The sequence below is a fragment of the Sphaeramia orbicularis genome, chromosome 14 (assembly GCF_902148855.1).
Source record: "Sphaeramia orbicularis chromosome 14, fSphaOr1.1, whole genome shotgun sequence".
Classification (NCBI taxonomy): domain Eukaryota; kingdom Metazoa; phylum Chordata; class Actinopteri; order Kurtiformes; family Apogonidae; genus Sphaeramia; species Sphaeramia orbicularis.
Genome location: NC_043970.1, coordinates 28,220,939 through 28,240,893, shown reverse-complemented (window position 1 = coordinate 28,240,893; position 19,955 = coordinate 28,220,939). Strand labels below are relative to the sequence as shown.

Here is a 19,955-nt window from a genome sequence, read left to right as displayed (position 1 = left end):
GACCCAGCCCACCTATAGCACATGGGGTTCAGCCCGTAGTTTGAAGATCAGTTTACAAGGATTATAAAAGTGATGTGCATGGCAGTGTTCGGGGTCCACTTCCCCACTTGGGGTGTGGATCCTCAGCTGAGTTATATTTTGTTTGTGATCAGATCAAGTCAACAAAAAATTTATAAAAATTAGACCTGAAAGAATCCAGACTTATTCTTGGAGCTGCCAACAAAAGAACACGCTAACATAATCAATGCAGTTTTAGGGATAAATCAGACAGAATAATAGAAACAGAATAACACATCAAAACAGGCCTGTGTGTGGCTGTGCGGGGGTCCTAGTGTTCTTACAGGTGTCCTCACACAAATACCTTCCTGTTTTTATGGCTCACTGACAGAGCACATGTCTACATCAGACTACAGCAACATTTGGACATGTTGAGTTGGCAGTGAGGATCAGAAGTTTATTTCAGTCTTTTATCAGACCATCTCTGAACCTCTAAGTAGATCTAACATCACAGCTTGGTTTGAAACACCTCTGTGCAACTGGAGTCAAATCTAGTTTAGTTCAGACAGTGCTTAATATGATACTACATGTAATACAGCATCCATCCATGCATTTTGTGGAACATACTGATGAGCATCCTTTTCAGCCTGATCACAATCAAGGTGCACAAATATATTTGCATCAGTTATTAATCAGTATTGCAAAAAGACCATTCCCAAAATGTTTCTTTGGCCATCTTATTACTAGATCTTGCAATCCTCCAAATTTGAAGAAAATCGGATAAAAACTGATAAAATGGCGACCCAATGAGCATGAAAACGTGCACAATTTTATCGTTGTAAGAGAGCAAAATTATTGTACATAATGTTTTGTAACACAATAAATAATTACTACTCAACTCCTGTGTCTTTTTTTTATTACAAAATACACGTCACATTGCTTTTCATTTGTTGATCATTTTTGTTGAACAGCTGTTTGATTATCAATTCTTATTTTCAGTATTAAGACAATCAACCATTTTGTTATGAAAACCCTTCTTTTACAGCCCTTTAATAATAATAATAATAATGGATTGGATTTTATATAGCACTTTTCTAGACACCCAAAGCGCTTTACATTATTGATCCATTATTAATTCGCTTGCCCATTCCCACTCTGGTGGTGGTAAACTACACCTGTAGCCACAGCTGCCCTGGGGCAGACTGACGGAAGTATGGCTGCCAATTCGTGCCTACAGCCCCTCCGACCGCCACCAAACATTCATACACATTCATACACCAGTGTGAGTGGCACTGGAGGCAAGGAGGGTGAAGTGTCTTGCCCAAGGACACAACGGACTAACTAGGATGGAGCGGGATTCGAACCGCCAACCCTTCGGTTATTGGACGACCCGCTGAGCCACGGCCGCCCCAATTTAATTGTAATAATAGAATGGGAAGCTGTTATTTAAGTATTATTATGACTAAATATGCACAACAGATTTTGGTATGTTCCCTGATTGCAGAAAATTTGGTAACAATGTGGCAAACGGATGTTTACGTCGAACCACATGTTTTCAATGGCGCATTGTTCACCAAAATTCATGTAGTGTCCGTACACCAATATACTTCCATCAATAATATGGCGTATATGCCTTATAGATATATTGTTATAACTTGTCCACAAATGTTTATTTCCTCCTGTACCAGGAAGACTTAGTTACAGATCTAACAGAGATGCGACCATGTGGTAAGCCAGATTTCCATTCCAATCTTGTAGGGTCCATACACCAAGTAGTGTCCGTACACCATATCAAAATATGTGGGTCTAATTTTATTGTTTCTGTCAATATATGGAATTTTTCAGCACGCATGCTTTGGACACAACATCTATGCAATAAACAATGTATGATTATCCTGAATGCTGAAACATTTGTATATCTTTGTAGGCATTAAATATGGAGGCTATTAGGCTGTAGTGCCCGTATACTGAATAATTTCTGATTTGACAGGGGCAAGTCTGCAAAATTTTTAGTAGACACCATAATACAAAAATATTTTGGTCTTTAAAAGAGAAATATCAGACAAATAAAATGGCCTGTCTGATTTTTTGATAGAGCATTATTATTTTTTATCTATATGTGCACCCTTTCTGGTACCCTTGATTATGATCAGGCTGATTTTAAAGCAGCAGTGACTGTTTCCACTTTTTCAGCATAACAGTTTTTGGTTCTTTTTTATAAACTTAATATCAGCGCAGCTCTGTATTTTCTTCTTTGTTTTGGTTATGATGTTTTCAGGTATTCTTTCCTTCTGTTTCTTAATAATTTTTATGGGTGCAGTATGAGTGGGAACCTAAGCCAAAAATCCTATAATGTGAGTGAATCTTGAACATGTTTCACCTCTGGTATTACTGTCAATTCTGTCAGTTCACATTTGTGCACTTTATAAAGGTATGCTGTTGTCCTACTGGATCCTCATATACTTAGGCAAGATGCAAAATGACAGATTCATTATTGGAAAAGCTCACTTCCCCTCACTGTGACCGTACAGGTAGGGTAGCATCTCATTATGGCATGTTTTAACTGGTAACTTACGCAGACATATGTTGCTGTTGAACATGTGCAGGATGCGCTGACAGCCCTGCCATTCGTTCCCACTGCCTTCACATGTGCACCACTGGGACACCTCTGTGCTGCTGTTGCTCACATAGTTGGGAGTCATGATGGTGCCTGGTTATATAAAGAAAACAGGTAGATATTGCAAGTGCAACTTTAAAAACTTTTAAAGTAATTTTTCCCTATGGCGAGGGATTTTCATTTTCAGCTCACACCTGTGTGAAAGATATGATGCAGTCTACCAACAATATTAGCTGCCCCGGGGATCCAGTGTCACCACTATTCTTTCTCTTGATATTGATAATTGCAGGTATACAAAATTACTTTTTTTGAAAAATACAGTGTGTGAAACAGAAGGAAATTATGTTACCTGAATCATTTTGTGGAGCTGCTGAAAATCCAGTTTTAAAAAGTGATGCTGACTGGATGCCCAGGGCAGCGTACATACTTTAGCTGGTGGCCATCTCTGAACCCCCGAAAGAATTATATGCACAGCAAAATAAAACCTGTGCAAGCCAAATATGACTGTAACTCACCCACTAATGAGTTCCAAGAGCAAATCCTTTGACTCGCTTTTATCTATTGTTTCCTGAATTCTTTCCACTTTCAGGCTTTTCCAACCTTTGATTTCTCTCCTCCCACTCACCTATGAGTCCAGCGTAGGCCTTCAGGCACATGGCTCTGCTGTCTCGCATACAGCCAGAGGCAGACAGAGGGGAAGGCTGGCAGTTGTGCTGGAAATCAGCAAAGCGGGATCTAATACACACATACAGAATAATCATAGAAGAGAAAACAGCTTTTCGTGTGTCAGCATCAGAGAAGAGAGTGTGCATTTTACAGTGTTTTTCATTTATGGATTCAACATCAAGCAGAAACAACAGAACAGAACAGCACAAACCTGAAAATACTACAAAAAACATAAGAGAAAACAGAGAAAGAGTAGCTGCAATAGCACTCAAACTTTGCATCACCCTCTGTTTTTCCAGGAAATTGTCTTCGAAATCAGTAAAATCAATCATCTAGTGCCATCCTGGGCTACTATGAGTCAAAAGTGCACCAAAATCATAAAATATTAAGAGTGAAAATACACATTATTACTGCCTCGCACACCTAAAAAGCGATTTTCTTACTTCCAAATGTTGGTGCTGAAAAAGATAACAACACTGTTAGTTTGGACAGATTTATACTATACCACAGATTTATTACTTATTCATGACTGATGTGCACAAGTTAATCCACTGCCCTGAACCTGGGCAGAGTGTAAAACATGTTTTATATGTCGCTGAAATGTTCAGACATGTTGTCAATGGTGTAAAGTAAATTTATAATACTGAATGTTTCCAGCTGAGATAAAAGATGCTGTAAAGAAAGTGATGAGTGTTCTGTGCTTTTCCCACAGCCCACAGAGGACACACATGGTCTGCATGTGTTCAGAACAGAAGAAACTCATGTCAGCTGCGTTTACTGCTGTTCTTTATTTTAAATCTGTTATTAATACACAAATACTGCAGAGAGGAGTTTTTTATAGTGACCAGAATGTTTTAAAATTTACATCCTCATTAAACCAAATAGAGAAGACAAACTGTATAAATATGCAAATAAGAAGAAAAGTGTAATTAACCCGCGCCCCAAAGGGGAGGCACGGGGTATAGTTTTTGGTTCAGTTTGTTTGTTTGTTTGTTTGTTTGTTTGTTAACACTTTAGTAGCAAAACTATTGGTTGAATTCATACCAAACTGGGTTTATAGATTGCCAGTGGCCCAGATTAGACGTGCTTACATTTTTAGAAAAAGTAGGTCAATGTTCAAATTTTTAAAGAATTTTTAAAATCTTTTTTCTTCTCCCATTTATGTATAATGGGCAAAATTTCCGATGTCTGTAAAAACATCACTTTTGTTTCAATTTACTTCAAATTTGGCACATATATAGAAACAAGTGATATGCTGACATTACCACACGCATAGACATGATGACATCACCTGGATCCCTGCCAAAATAGGCTACAATACGTACAAGGGGCGGGGTTTGTTGTGCCTGGCACCACTTGTTTGTGAAGTCATCCTGAGGAGATAAATTCTGTGTGACTAAACGGAGGATAACATAGGACGTGTACTGCCCCGTAGGACTCTGCAAAATGATAATATATACTAGATAAGGATAGAACACAACTATCGTTTCATATTAAGTGCTGTAAGTTATTTCAGGGTTCTTACAGGTTTCTACAAGTTACATTTAACCCTTTTTAAGACCTTTTTAAGACTACTTAGAACAGAATTTAATGCCCATTTCACAGCCATCCCCCTCCACTTGTGCCAGCCAGGTGGAGGATGAGTTTTTGTTAAACTTGCATTATTAAATTTGCACTTCCCTGACCCCTGTGCTTACTTTTCGCTTGTGAACCATCCCTTAAAGTTCCCAAAGTGAGCTTTCTTGGGTGACGTGCATGTGACTAACAGCTGGACGTGTGTTGGGCTGAATGTTCTGTGATCATTTCTGCAAAGTTAGGGATAGTTGGTTCCTAATTTCAGTATAAATTGTTGGGTTGGATCGGATGGAACTGAGTAGACTAACTTTACTTTCTTTGCAGCTTGGATATTTCCCAAACACATTTAACCCATAAAGACCCAAATATCCACCAGTGACCAAAAGCATCTACTGATCTAAAAAGTTTAATAACATCTGACTAGGGTGCTGTTGTACATGAATTACAATCTTAGTATACTTTCATGTTGTCATTAAAACAATAATCAGGATGCTATTGATGTGCAGGATGATCCATTAATATGTGCTTTACAATGTGTGTAATGAACTGGTTAATATGTGTACCTATATGTAATGTAAAGCGTTGCTGGTCTTATACATGTATCACACACCAGGTGAAATATTCCAAAGGAGGAAGTGTTCCTAAAATACCTTATGAGGATGTAGAGTAAGTGATGCAACCACACACTGTCCTCCACTTACCTACACAGCTCATCTCTGGAGCAGTAGTTCTGCAGGCTCAGACAGTTGGGTTTGCCCACTCTTTCCTCCCCTCTCACATTTTCCTCATATGAACATGAAGGGACGATGGTTTTCCTGCGGCGTTCCCCACACAGGGTGTCAGAACAGGGACAGAAGAGCAATGCAAAGCTGTACTCCTCTGGCACGCGCTCCAGGAAGCGCCGCAGGGCTTTGTGGCATTTCTGGCGGTTACAGCTGTTGTCAGAGACTGTTGCTCGCTTGGTGCAGGCTACAACATATTCTGACCGCAGGGAGCCACATTTTTCATACAGCCCACAGTCCTGGGCTGCCTTTAGACACTGATTTTGTCCATCCACAGACAGAGAAGACGCTGGGAGGAAAAATCGAGTAACAGATGTCAGGAAAATAACCACTTATCTTGTTGACAATTTCAGAATTTTCATTGAAGTGGGGTAGTACCTGACATAATGGAGGCCATACGTGACATTTCGATGTTTCTCACCAGATTTAACTTGAGTTCCTCATAAGGAGACACATCGTACTCATCATATGCTGCAAGAACAGAAATAGTACAAGGTATTATGCGTGGATTACATAGCTGAGAATGGAAAAAGCCAGTCATAAATAAACCCACCTGCAAATCTCACAGTCCAGTAGACCCTTAGGCAGTGTTCCTCCCTGCGAGAGCCGCGCTGACACTTACAAACCTGGAGGGGCCGGTAGTGCTGCAAGGCATTCTGGGCCTCTAGGCACTCCAAACGAGCATCTGAGCTGAGGGGCGACACCGCCTCCTCCGCTGCACAGTACTCCAGCAGCCGATAGAGCCCCATGCAGGACTGCTCCTGGATGCAGCCCTGCTCCGCCACCAGACAGTCTAAGGATGCAGATACTGGAACGCTACCTGGAGGAGAGGGTCAGGGGATAAAGCCACATGCTGGTTTAGGCAGCTTTTATGGTCCTTCCATCTGGTTTTATACCTATTTAAATTAAGTAAGCTGTAATTAAGTCAACAGGTCACAGTCCCAATTCTCTATAGTCCCAGTTTTGCACCACAGGTTACCTTTACATCCAATGAGAAGCATTAAATCAAAAGCACACAAGAGTAATAGAGCAACAAAATGGGTGGCACCTTAATGCCCATCAACACACAAACTCAGACAGTCTTGGTTAATGCAATAACACTACAGGGCCATATTTTGGTTTTAATTGCATCATAATTACCTCTTTATCTCCTCTTTAGGCTCAGGTGCTTTCCCCTCTAATGGTTCCGTTTTATTATGGCACCATATTTCTTCCACCACAGTATCTGATCATTTGTGTGAGCCAAAGTTTCATACCCATTCAAGCTCTGGAAATGAACTGCCAGTCACTTAACTTTTTTTTTTTTTTTTACATGAAGCCAAGTACTGCATCCATCTCTTGAAACACACCACAGAGCTTCTTGTTCAGTGAGCTCAACTGATTAAACCACAGATCTGGAGAAATGACATGAATCTGTGGCGCCTGTAGTACAGCTTTCAGACTCTAAGATGCTTTTACTTTCTATAGTCTGTGGCACACGATTAAACAAAATGCACAAAAAATCCTATTAAAATTATTTTGACAGATATTATAACTGCAATATGAGACACAGATGTGGAAGGAATAGCAAATTCTTCATTTCTTTTTACTGAAAATATACACAAATATAATTTTATTCTGAAGCTTGTATCAAATAAGCATTATCTCTTAAATCTGTAGATGGTGATACTGCATGTAGAGGCATCTACTGTGATGCATCTTACCTTTTTTCCTAAAACTGCAGCTCCGGTGATATTAACATTGCACTTACCATACATTTAGCGATGCTAGGTGCACGGTTCTTCTCTCAATAAGTCAGTGCAAATATCTTAAAAATGATCACCAGACTAAGCCTGTCATAATCCTTACATAACTACCTTACCTCAACTAATCGAGCTAACTGCAATTATGTTGCATAATCATAATCATTGTCTCCATTCATCTGTATAAAATAAGTGGATGAAATTAAGAGAAATTTCATATTCCATCACATCATCTTCCACCATCTGAGATTTAAGTGGTACGCTTGTTAATAATGTCTTGTTTTGACTCACTTCGTCTTGAGGTACTTTACTGGTATCAGTATCTGTCATTGTCAGAAATATCATATATTTCAGTAATAAAATTTGTGTTTCTAAGTTATTCCTGTCAAATCCACCCTTTGTAGTGTTGCATTTTTTGTTTACAAAGCTTAAAATGAAGAGAAAATGCAGCTTTTATTTGGATGTTGCAGCATTCAATCTCTTCTTCACTATGTGGCTACAAACAAGCTAATTTTAAGTTTATACTTTAACAGTGGTATAAAATTGACTAAAAAAATCAAATATTTAACTGGAGTTATGTGTATGACAATGAAAAGTCAACTAAAACTTTATTATGGTGAGAGCGCTACACTTGACATTCACTCATGTTTCATTCAGACTCCCTTTGATATCATCATTTTTGTTGTGTCTTTTTGTTTTTTTCTACCAAAGATAATTTAAGTTGTCCACAATTGCATTTCTTTTTTTTACCAGTCAATTCTAAGACTCTTTGATTTTCACACTTCTGGTTTGACTCTGATACAAAAGTTTCATTTTCACTTCAAATTACATCAGTGACATGCATTGCCTTTATCTGCAGTGAAGCCAATGCAAGTTAATTTTCTCACCTTTCTCTTTCATTCTGATTATTATTAACTCAAAAAACAGGAAAATATCAGTTATAACTAAAAAAAAAAAAAAAAAAAAAAAAAGACGATTTTTACGACTACTGAAAATATTGGTGACATAGATAGAGAATGGACTAAAAATAAGAGATAAGTATTTGTGGGTCACTTCTACTTGAACAAGACCATAAGCAAAGTTACAGGTTTTGCAGCTGAGTCCCTTTCCACCTCTATCCAAAATGTTTTCAATAGTGTTTGATCCAAAACCAACAAAAAAACCCACAATTTATTCCACACAGTCATGGTATATCTTATATTTCGCACAAAGCCAACCAATATTTTGCTTCTCTGTTTGCTTTCAGCTGGAGCCACGGTCTCATATTCTCACTATAACTGTGTAAAAGTCCACAGTGAGGATGTTTTCCCCCCTGAAGTTCAGATTAAATGGCTGAGGCAGTTGTCACACAGACATATTGTAGAATCTGCCACATATACATTCAAAGCGGTAGTTTATTATAAATATGTTTCATATTACTGATCATACTTTCTATAAAACTAATACATTATTCAATACAATTAAATCCCGTGACAGCGATGGTGTACAGTAATGAGGTGTACATGTAAGGCTCTTATGATTGACAGAGTTCTCTATGGCAGAAAGTCGAAAACTACAAATCAGTTTTTTAATGATTATTGCCCCACCATGTTAGAAGGCCTAAGAGGGAAAAAAATGAAAGCCTTTTCATAAAAATGCATTTTGATGAAGCATTTCAGGAAATTAATCTTCTCAAATGTGACACATAATTGTCCCCACAAATTACACTTTATATGCTGTGATTCCAGAAAGAAAATTGCTTGAGTAGGCAATATGCACACACGTTTTCTGCTTTATCTCATTAATTTGTTACATCCTGCCCATTTTAACTGCACAAAAAAGAAAAGGAGGAAGTGTATATAAAAATATATGTTGTGCAAGTAGAGAAAAATTGCGTAAATGTTTATGTTTAAAGTAAAAGCGCACCAGTTAATAAATATCTGTGGATCCTTTATCCTCAGTACTTACGCTTGTACTTATTTTATCATATACATCAAACAAGCTTAGTTTCAAACACACACACACGGCATTGTGTTAGACTCAACACACTTCGATTAAGCTCCTGCTGACTGGCATCACAAAGCACGGCTGAAATCAAATTCTGCTGCTGCATGTTTTGCAATCTCAGGCACCACATGAGGTCCACGTCTCACTTTGGCATGAGACACATCATAAACAGAGGCTATGCTTCATCGCCACTGCAGGAAACCTGCCAAGGCTACTGCAGAGACTCCACAGGGAAAGGGAGGAAAAATATACTAGTAACACACAGGGCAATGAGTCATATACACAGTCACAGCTTCACAAAGTATGTACAGGTGATGATTACCTATCTGTGCATCTATGAATCACAATGCTATGATAATTATACTAAACTATCCCACCCCATGGTGTTTAGGTACAATTTAAACACGCTTCATGTAATCTGCTGCTTCCATAGTGAACAGCTTGATCCTTATTACTTCTTCTTTTACCATCAATAATAAAGTGGAGAGGCTTTGTTAAATTTTGGCCACTAGGCAGGTTGTAATTATATTAATGACCGATACAATTGTTACAACAAAGAGCCACTGTGTTCATGCTGAAATGAAGGAAGTGTTAGCCTCACTGTGGGATAAATTTTAAGTGAGATTGAATGTGAAATGAATTATTGTAATATGTGAGCCATAATACACCCTATTGATTCCTCACTGGGGTGATTAATAGAATTAGTGAGGCAAAACTGATGAAGGTTAGTGCCATAAATGACAGACCACACACCACATAATGTATACCAGCACTCACATGGAGGGGAACTGGTTTTGGCAAATTTTTCTCCCGTTCACACAAACGCGTGGGATGTGTAGTGGAGCATGCAGATTGTTGGGCAGTAATTTTACTTGAGAGGAGACCGTGGCGGCGGAGTGTGACTCTGATGTGAAATGTGTTTGGGGATCATGACAGAAGGGACTTCTTGGAAGGAAGTCACAGAAGCCTTGAGACGGAAATGGCAGCAAGGCGACAAGAGGGAGCAAAAGTGAAAGTGAAGAAACAAGCCTGTGACTGTCACTGCTCATCTTTGACCTCATTCTTCTGTCAAATAATAGCAACCCTTACAAGACTGCACATAAATAAGTGTCATTCTATGCACATTAGTATTCAGCACTACAGCAGATTATGGTTTCAGTTAGAGTTTGGTGACAATCAAGCCACATTTTTAAGCAAAAGTGACAAAATTAACTGTTTGCAGCCACTCAACTGTGAGCATTTGCTGTTTTACTTAATGCATAATAGCAACTTGAATATCCATATTTGCATGGTGGCCTCATTAGTCAAACAAAAGAAGCAATTTGAAGGTGTCAGCTAGGGCTTTGGGAAATTTAGATGAGCGTTTTTCACTACTTTATGACACTTTGCAGAACAAATACAAATCTATCATCAATAAAAGCAAATCATTCTTAGTTGCAGCCCTCATTTATAATGTATATTTTTCATGAAATTGCAAAAATATAATTACATCTGGTCTTATGTGATAATTAGTGTCACATTATTTTGATTTGCAGTGACATGGGTGTGTCACCATTCATCCTTTCTGGATTGACTCTCATCCTGCTAAATGTAAATGAGATGTCATATGGAATATACAGTACGTATGCATATAATTATGTTAGTGTTAACCCAGTACAGTGGAAAGGTAAACAAATGTATTGAGCTGCAAAGTAAGAGAAAATACTGGAAAAAATCTTGTTCCCAAATAAAAATGGGAGCTGATTAAGTAAACAGCAGGACAATGGAGCACACGTTTTCAAAGTCAGAAATGATAATGATGTCTTTGCCAAGCGCCTGTTTTCATTCTGATTCAAGCTGCTACATTAAAATATATATATTTATTAAAAACTGAACAGACCAGATGGCTAATTTAAGTGAATTTTTAATACATGACCAACTAGTAGATTAGCTCCATGTCTAAAAATAACCATATAAAAACGTCCCTGTTGTGAGTTTGTTTACCTGTGGACAGAGACGTCACAGACAGTTGGTTAATTAGTGGCGATTAAAACTTTGCTGGGTTCTTATTGAGTCAAACTGTTCCTGCTGAGCTCTGCATTCTTTGCACTTTCCACCAATTGGCTCACGGTTCTATAACTTTCTATTAACATTAAACATATGCTTAGCGCGGTTTGCACATATTCTGTTCTCTATGAGAATGAAAATTAAAGACGAATTTAGAGACGTAGCCCTGGGCAACAGATGAGCTGCTCCTCTACATTCTGTTTGTATAATAAGACCTTTTTCTTATTACAGCTGTTTTCTCACTTGGCTCTTGCAAGACAGAATTGGTGAAATATTTAGTAAGAAAGTAGCAGAAACTAAACTTATTAATGTGACATTTCTAATAAGCGTGTACATATTACGCTGCTTAAGTTGACCTATAAAACTGTATCTCATTTATCATGTGTTGTGATCACGTCAAAGCTATGGAACATGTCCAACACACCAATTAAACTGCACACTCCTCTATTTCTGAGCCCCTTGTTTTTAAGAATCTTTTCTCAAACAGTAATAGCTGACTGACTCATCATCAATATCCCATAATTCCCCTCAATTTCATTCCTTCCTCCCTCCATGAAGCCACACCTGTCTGAATCCATTATGCTCTTCTTGATGTAAACCTCCTGCCCTGCATCTCTGCGAAATTATCCAAAATCTCTGGGCACCGCATGTAACCATTCCACATCTTTTAACTTGTGGCTCCTGTAGCTCTCCTCCTCACTGAGTTGCATCAGGGACTTGTAGTTGTTAAAAAAAAATAAATAACATGCTACGTCTATAAAGACACCCCCACACTCAATCTTACCCAAAAACAAATTTCTCCCAATGCCGTCTCACATAATTTCATTTCTTTTCTTCCTCACAATACAAAGCAGCCACCAAAACCCTATAATTTTATGTCATCTAACAACACTGGCTTAGCACCTACTTTTCACAACCTGCCTGTATAATACCTTCAAGTCACACACCCTGATGTCTAATCTGGCTGAAATTGCCTTAAAGTAAATGTGAAAGTTAACGAGACATAATCTCTGGGGTGTTGAATAGTGCAGCTCTGATGCACTATGGCTGGATTTAACCAGTTTTCATGGGTGCACCCCACTGAGATAACTCCAGTCCTGCAGTTGTATGTGGTGCTGAGCAGCTTTATTTAAGATGCACACTCTCAGTGACAAAGGAGCACCTCCTGGTTGTTCCTTTATTATTGTGGCATATACTTAAGACCAGCCCAGTGGCACAAGCTCCTATTGAGCTCAAACCAAGCTTTCTTAACATTCTATGGGTGTTTAGTGAAGACAATGTAAACTAGTTCTTACATTTAGACAAGTTATACAAACTGGTACTGTAGCAGAAGCTGTGTTTTATTTATATTTATGTTATATCATACCCTATTCTATTATTTATATTATAATGTGTCTAGAGCTGTCAAAATTAATACATTAACGCAGATTAATCCATCATCATGATTAATCTGATTAAAAATTTTAACGCAATTAACCCATCTGCAGCACAGAATGACTCTGAACATCTCTGACAATGCATTTTGGGCAGTTTGTCCAAGTGGAGTTACCATCACACATGCGCAAATGGGCAGTTGATCCAGTAGTGACAGGCAGCAGAACCAACCCATAAAGATGGAAGACAATAAACAGCATGTTGGCCTTCTGGATGGAAATATGAGGACAAAAAAACCCCAAGAAGAAACAGCTGACCAACATAAAGTATGATGCACACTCTGCAGGAAGGAGTTTTCTTTTCACCGAAGCACTTCCATCTTAAAATACCACATAAATGCAAAACATAAGTTAGTCGGGGATTCTGCTAGCACTTCAGCTAACACGTCGCCCCGCTTGCAGCAAACATGTTAAGTGCATATATATTCCCTGCTTTCTTGAGTCTGTTTACTCATGCAAAATGAAACACGTGGTAATATAGATTAAAAATTAATGGTATTTAATCGTGATAAATCAAAATGAATCCATAGCAACCCTGTGATTAAGCTGATTAAAATTTTTGATTGTTTGACAGCACTAATTGTGTCCAATCAACAGTCAAAATTCAGATGAACATAAATTGGTTGAACATTGTCATACAGCAATATCAGCCTTTTTGACGTTAGCAATTAGCAAATAAGATGTAAAGTCCCAGTTGGCTGCAGCTAATATGTCTCTGTATTTGTGATCATTTTGCTACTTTGTTTGAATTGTGACTAAAGCCTGTGCTTTTTATGATAGACATTTCCCTGGCATAAAAAAAAAAACAGAAAATATCACCTGCACTGGCATTTTCTATTGGAAATATTTATTCATTCATTATCTGAACCCGCTTTATTAGGGTCGCTGGAGTCTATCCCAGCTACTTGTGGGTGAAGGTGGGGTACACCCTGGACATGCGGTTCATCGCAGGGCTGACATACAGAGACAAACAACCACACACTCTCACATTCACACCTATGGGTAATTTAGATCAACCGATTAACCTATCAGTGCATGTCTTTGGATGGTGGGAGGAAGCCGGAGTACCCGGAGAGAACCCACATAGACACAGGGAGAACATATAAAGTCCACTCAGAAAGGTCCCACCCTCATCAACTGGTGTTGGATCAAACCCAGGACCTTCTTGCTGTGAGGCACAAGTGCTATCCACTGCACCACCGTGTCTATTGCAAACAGTCATTGGAAAACAGTTATCACTTCAGTGCTAAGTCAAACATCTGTAAATCAGTTGATTCAACTCATCCTCATACCAAAAATAGTGACTAAGATTGTAAGATGACTAAGCAAACAATGTGTTTTTTCACTTGGATTTAAACCTAACATCAAACATATTAATTTTAGCAAAATATCTCTGAAAGAAAATAAATGTATACAGTGTTATTGGGATTGCATTTAACTGTATTTGGTTCATTTCTGTGTGAATATGTCACTACTTTGACATGGGGCTTGAGGCTGTGTTTTCATCAGAGCATAAATGAAACAGCTTATCAGAATCACAGTAGTTTTATTGTCTCTTATCGTATTATTTGGATGAGTTTTGCTTGGTCCCATTGAATGAGATACAGACAAATTCAGGACTCCAAAATGGATGTAAAGCAGAGGATTAACCTGCTCCATAGATCACGGGGAACAAAGTTTAACCTTTACACTACTATTTAGTTGAGTACAAGGCAGAACACCACTAGCTGTTGGCATCATAGATAACATATGGAGCTGGTCTGTGGTTGGATGGATGGGTCGCTGGGTTGTTACCTGGAAAAATTAGGTTTGGTTTTTGCTGAAATAAGGCCTCATGTTTTCCTCAACGAAAAACAGCAGATTTTTACACAAAAAATAAAGTAAAAGGCTTATGACATGTCAATACTCAAACATCATCAGTTGATTGTCACATAAAATTTGGTTCTGCACACAAATTCTCAGCTACTATGTCCGCATACTTTTGTTCGGCAATGGTCACAATTAACACATGACTGCCTTTTCGCAAATTATTTAAATTAATCGAAAACTACTCTGCATAATTGTGATAATGAGCTCCATTTACAGGGTGGGGGAGCAAAATTTACAATATTTTGAGGCAGGGATTGAAAGACGGTGTATGACCAATTAGTTTATTGAAAGTCATGAGAATTTATTTGCCACAAGAAAACTGACATAATAGAAAATGGTTTTATTCTATGTGTCCTCCTTTCTCAATAACTGCCTTCACACGCTTCCTTAAACTTGCGCAAGTGTTCCTCAAATATTCGGGTGACAACTTCTCCCATTCTTCTTTAATAGTATCTTCCAGACTTTCTCGTAATAGTTTTGCTCATAGTCATTCTCTTCTTTCCATTATAAACAGTCTTTATGGACACTCCAACTATTTTGGAAATCTCCTTTGATGTGACGAGTGCATTCAGCAAATCACACACTCTTTGACGTTTGCTTTCCTGATTACTCATATGGGCAAAAGTGTCTGAAAAGGTATGGATAATAGTGTTAGGTATGATTATGACAACAATATATGTTTGGTTTCAAAACAATTGACGTAGTGCCTGCTGAGAAAAAACAACTAAATGTTCATTGTAAATTTTGCTTCCCCACCCTGTACTTGGATCAAAACAGTAAAGGTGCCTTTTTTTTTTTATCACTATTTCCTCTTTTATTCTCACAGTGTTAGATTTAATTGATGTTCATTTAGTGATGTCATCGGGACATAATTTTTATATCTAATGGTCATCATCAGTAGTTTGTTTTTATTTCAGTACATTTTAATTTTGCCTTTTTGATTTACAAAGACTAAATGGTCCTTCTCTTCCATTAGGTGCATTGTGATTATGTGTATATATGAAAAATTGTTAGGCTAAACAAGTGGTACAACAGAAAAAGACAAATCCCTAATTGGAATGACTTGTATGACTCTTTATTGTTAATTAAAATATGGTTATCTTGCATGTCCTATGTACAACCTCAAGATGTTGTAACACAATGGGCCTTCAGTATGAACACATCATCAGCAGGTTCAATAGATTAATTGTTTCAGCTCCACTAATGTTAGCCTGTTCATTGAAAACCATTTAGCAATTAAGTCCAGTGTGTCTTAATCCTAATTAATCCACATGCTTTCTTGAGCATAATCCAGGTGTTGTGAATGCATATGGTTATGGTAAAAGTCAACTCTGGCACTGTCTCCAAGAAAACCAGTCTCCCAGTGGATCCATCCAGTGTGCAGATAGGGGGGGGGCTCTAAATGAGCAGTGCTGCTGGATTGTTCAGCCACATCACGCAGGCACCAGCCCTCTTCTCTCTGTACTCCAGGTAAAACACACACTTGCATCAGGTGTCTGGGTTTCTGGGGCTCCGTGAATATTTCAGGTTTCTGCCTTCTCTTTGCAGCCTAAATTATAATGTGCAGGATAATATTTTGGCCAGTCTGTGTTAGAAGTATTTTTCCGACAATGCCGCTGGTATCATATGATAAATAAACAGCATGTAGAGATGTACATACCAACACAATAGAAAAGGACTACATCCAACAAAGAGTGAATTTATAACTAAAATGGTAAGCTTCTCCATTTTTCTATCTTGGCAGAGAGCAGGTGTCAATCAAAAACCCATATTTTGATCTTCGCTTTTAATGTGAAAATTTTAATTAACATCACTTCTTTAAAGAGAAACTTCAAATATTGGAAATAATTGCATGTTCAGAGAGCATATTTGATGTGTTTTTTTTTTTTTTTTTTATCTGAGTAATGTCCAATGGGCATTTTGCCAATTTAATCTTTGTGTGCTGTCGTCCTAAACGAAACTGAATTACAGGCACAGAGTACATAAAGACAATGGCTCAGCAGAAATACAGAGAAAAGAGTCCACAGCACAGAAAGAACGGATTGAATAAACCTGTGCGCAGGAGGTGAGAGCACTCTGAAAAGTCAGTGTGTATATCAAAACAGACAATCCTGAAAAGAGAAAATACAGCATGTGGGTCTAAGTTCCATCTAACAACTTAACAGCTTGAAAATGAGCTCCAACAAATTTATGACAATTGTCTTATGGCTCAATCAAGTTGCCTAAATGAAATCCAAAAATAGAAAGACTCAATCAACAGTTGCATTCTATAAAGGGACCTTAATAATCCACTACAGCTTTGAAACAAAGGGCCCAAGTTGGGTTTAATATCACTTGACAATAGCCAGCTTTCCATTGATTTATCTGGCAAAAGAACTGTACAGCCACTTTCATAGTGATCTCATGTATTATTTGTGCGACTTGTCTCCATTACACTCTTATTAATTTGGAAAATAAAACCAATGGATGCAACAATGCATGCACACAATAATACAAGAGATGATTAAAATTGAAACAGTGAGGTTCAACTGTGCTCAGTAATAAATAACTGGAGAGAATAACTGATACTGTATGTTGCTTGAGTGTGAAGACATCAGGGCTGAGATTCACAGGGAGGAACAGTTTGTACATATTAAATGCATTTTTCTAATCTAAGGATCAACGTTTATCTGAAGTACTTGCTGCTTATATAGAATCCTTCATCTAAAGTCACTTATTGAAAGAAAAACTCTGCTCTGTTCATGAAAACTCAGGAAGTCAGTCATCTTTTAAGCATTAAAAGACACAATCCTCCTGATTTTGCTAAGAAATTTCAATCTCGGGAGGAAATATTAGGTCAAAAAGAAACATTAATGACTACATGTATATACAGTAGTTTAATCCTGAACTCTGCAGGAAGGACGACGTCTACCTCTGGACCCCCACTGCTATTGTTTAGGTCACCAAGTTGGCAAGGTCAGATGTATAACACGGTAAAAATAACATTGTTTGAAATAGAATACTGTACAGCAGCTATTTATATAATAGTTATAGGTCTAAATACAGTGTGCTCATTAGATGGATGCTTACAATATCATTAGGCTGGAAAATGGCCACATATAGAAACAGAGGAGCTCTACAGGTTTGGTTAAAACAGGCTAGGGAGTTCTATATTTCCCACATCTGCTGGATTTTTTTTTTTTTTTTAGTGATGCCAATTAAGAACATTTAAGTCCAATAATTTCTTTTGCAATTAGATATAATGGCAGAACTCAACATCATGACAATCTATCTAATTAGCATTTTTAATGACTCACATTTAGATTAAATAGTGCTTGAAAATAATTGCTTTTCGTGGCGTGATTCCACCTTTAGCTGACAGGTGGGTTTGACACACTGGATGATATACTGGGTGCCTGAAAGCTTTGACATTCACTAGAAGATATTCATCATTTTAAGATACTAATCTCTAATGGACAGCTTTACCTGTCGTTGTGTGAATTTTTTTTTTTTTTTTTTTTTTTTTTTGGTTTCAGTGTCGCTTGCCTCACCTAGCATGCTGAAATAAGACTGGAAGAGTTATAGTATTTGCAAGATACCGTGCAGCTGCAGCGAAGAGCGATGTGGGAGCTGCACTTTATATAAAGACTGTGTCATGTGGTCTGCATGAATGTGCTCAGGGTACATGACATGATACAAAATACCACCAGCTTTACTTGGCTAGAGCACCAAGTACCACAAATGACTCTCTATCAACAATCACATTAATACATGTTTAGTGTTTACAACTAAATTACTGTCACATTAACTTTAATTATTATAACTAACTTTGGAGGAGATTAAAGTGTGTACATAACAGCAGTGAACATGTCCCCTGATTCCAGACAAGTGGCACAACAAACAAACTTCATTTAATATCAAATATCTCAGACATATACTTGTTTACTTCAGCAGCTTTTGTCCATTAAACCACCCGCAAAACAAGGTCCCAAAAACATAATAACATAGAAAAATGGTTGTGGGTCATTTTTACCCCATTAAGTTACCAATTTCAGTTTTTTTGCATCATCATCATCTTTATGCTGTCATCCTCTAATGCACATTTTACGCTAATGATTTGCAGATGTGACAGCTAAAACACTTTGGTGTGAGATAAAAACCCATTTAGTTCAACAACTCATATGTGGTATTGCCATGATATGGGACAGTCTGATCAATATGTGAAAGATGAACAACTCTATTTGGACTGAATCCAAGCCAGAAATTAAGACACTGAACTTATGATGTCATCCAGATGTAAGATCTACGGCTGCTGCTTGTATTATGGATGTGAAAGTGATTGTATGGAGCTTATGAATGTTATTTAATGTTGTTTTTTTAAGCAGGGAGATCCCATTTGTTCTGTTTAAATTAATTTTTAAAAAGCCTTTTTTTTTCTTTTTCTGTTTATTTATCAGGTAAAGAATGTATTAATATATTAAATGTGTGAAAATTTACCAGTTTAGGATGTAAAAAAGCTTAATATGGGAGCTTGGAAAATAAATACAATCAGCAATAATGACTGAAATCTAATCCTCGATCATTAAAAAAAAATAAATAAAAAAAATGCATGCATAGCCCTCTACAAAACATATCATTGCATTCCAGTAGAGGATACATCCTTATCCATCCAAGATTAAAAGACTAAAAAACTCATCTGTGAGTTTTTAGGTTTTTTTTAGTTTTTTTTTTTTTTTTTTTTTTTTTTTAGGGGGGATCCTTTCACATGTAAATCAGACGTCCCCGTTGATATAAATGAATTTGCTGCTTACCATGAGAGAAGACATTGAGCAGAAGTCCAATGATCATCATCCTGTCCGGTGACATTGGATAGGAGTTTGGGACTGGGGGAAACGCGCACCCGGTTCGCTGCGGCTCACTGGCCCGTCTCGTGCCACATCCAGCCTCCTGCTCTGCTGCTGCGCCCGCGCGGTCTGAGCCAGATCCGATGGGCTACTACACAAAGTTGGACAAACACAACTGGAGCGACTCAAGTTCTCGCGATTTTTGTTGTCCCATTTAATTTTCCGATCTCTGTCAGATGGATCTCCAACGCACGCATTCGTGAGATTTCACATAACATTAGTCTACCGAGAGATTGGGAGAAAAATGACACAGAAAGTTTTTTTTTTTTTTTGGCAGCTGATTTCCAGTCAGTCAGTCTGTCTCCAAGCACGCGCTGTGTCGCATTTGGAGTTGGTGCGGTTGCATCGCAGCTCCACAG

The 19,955-nt window shown here is 37.9% G+C and overlaps 1 protein-coding gene across 1 annotated transcript in view; it reads right to left on the bottom strand.

Moving 5' to 3' along the window:
• Positions 1–19,955, bottom strand: part of LOC115433420 (GDNF family receptor alpha-4-like) — a 42,627-nt gene extending 22,672 nt beyond the window's left edge. Inside the window, exons 1-6 of the mRNA XM_030154812.1 lie at positions 19,504–19,955; positions 6,191–6,457; positions 6,016–6,108; positions 5,557–5,926; positions 3,240–3,349; positions 2,573–2,707 (exon numbers count right to left, since the gene is read on the bottom strand). Coding sequence (XP_030010672.1) covers positions 2,573–2,707; positions 3,240–3,349; positions 5,557–5,926; positions 6,016–6,108; positions 6,191–6,457; positions 19,504–19,558 — 1,030 coding nt within the window. The 5' untranslated portion in view covers positions 19,559–19,955. The remainder of the gene's footprint in view (positions 1–2,572; positions 2,708–3,239; positions 3,350–5,556; positions 5,927–6,015; positions 6,109–6,190; positions 6,458–19,503) is intronic.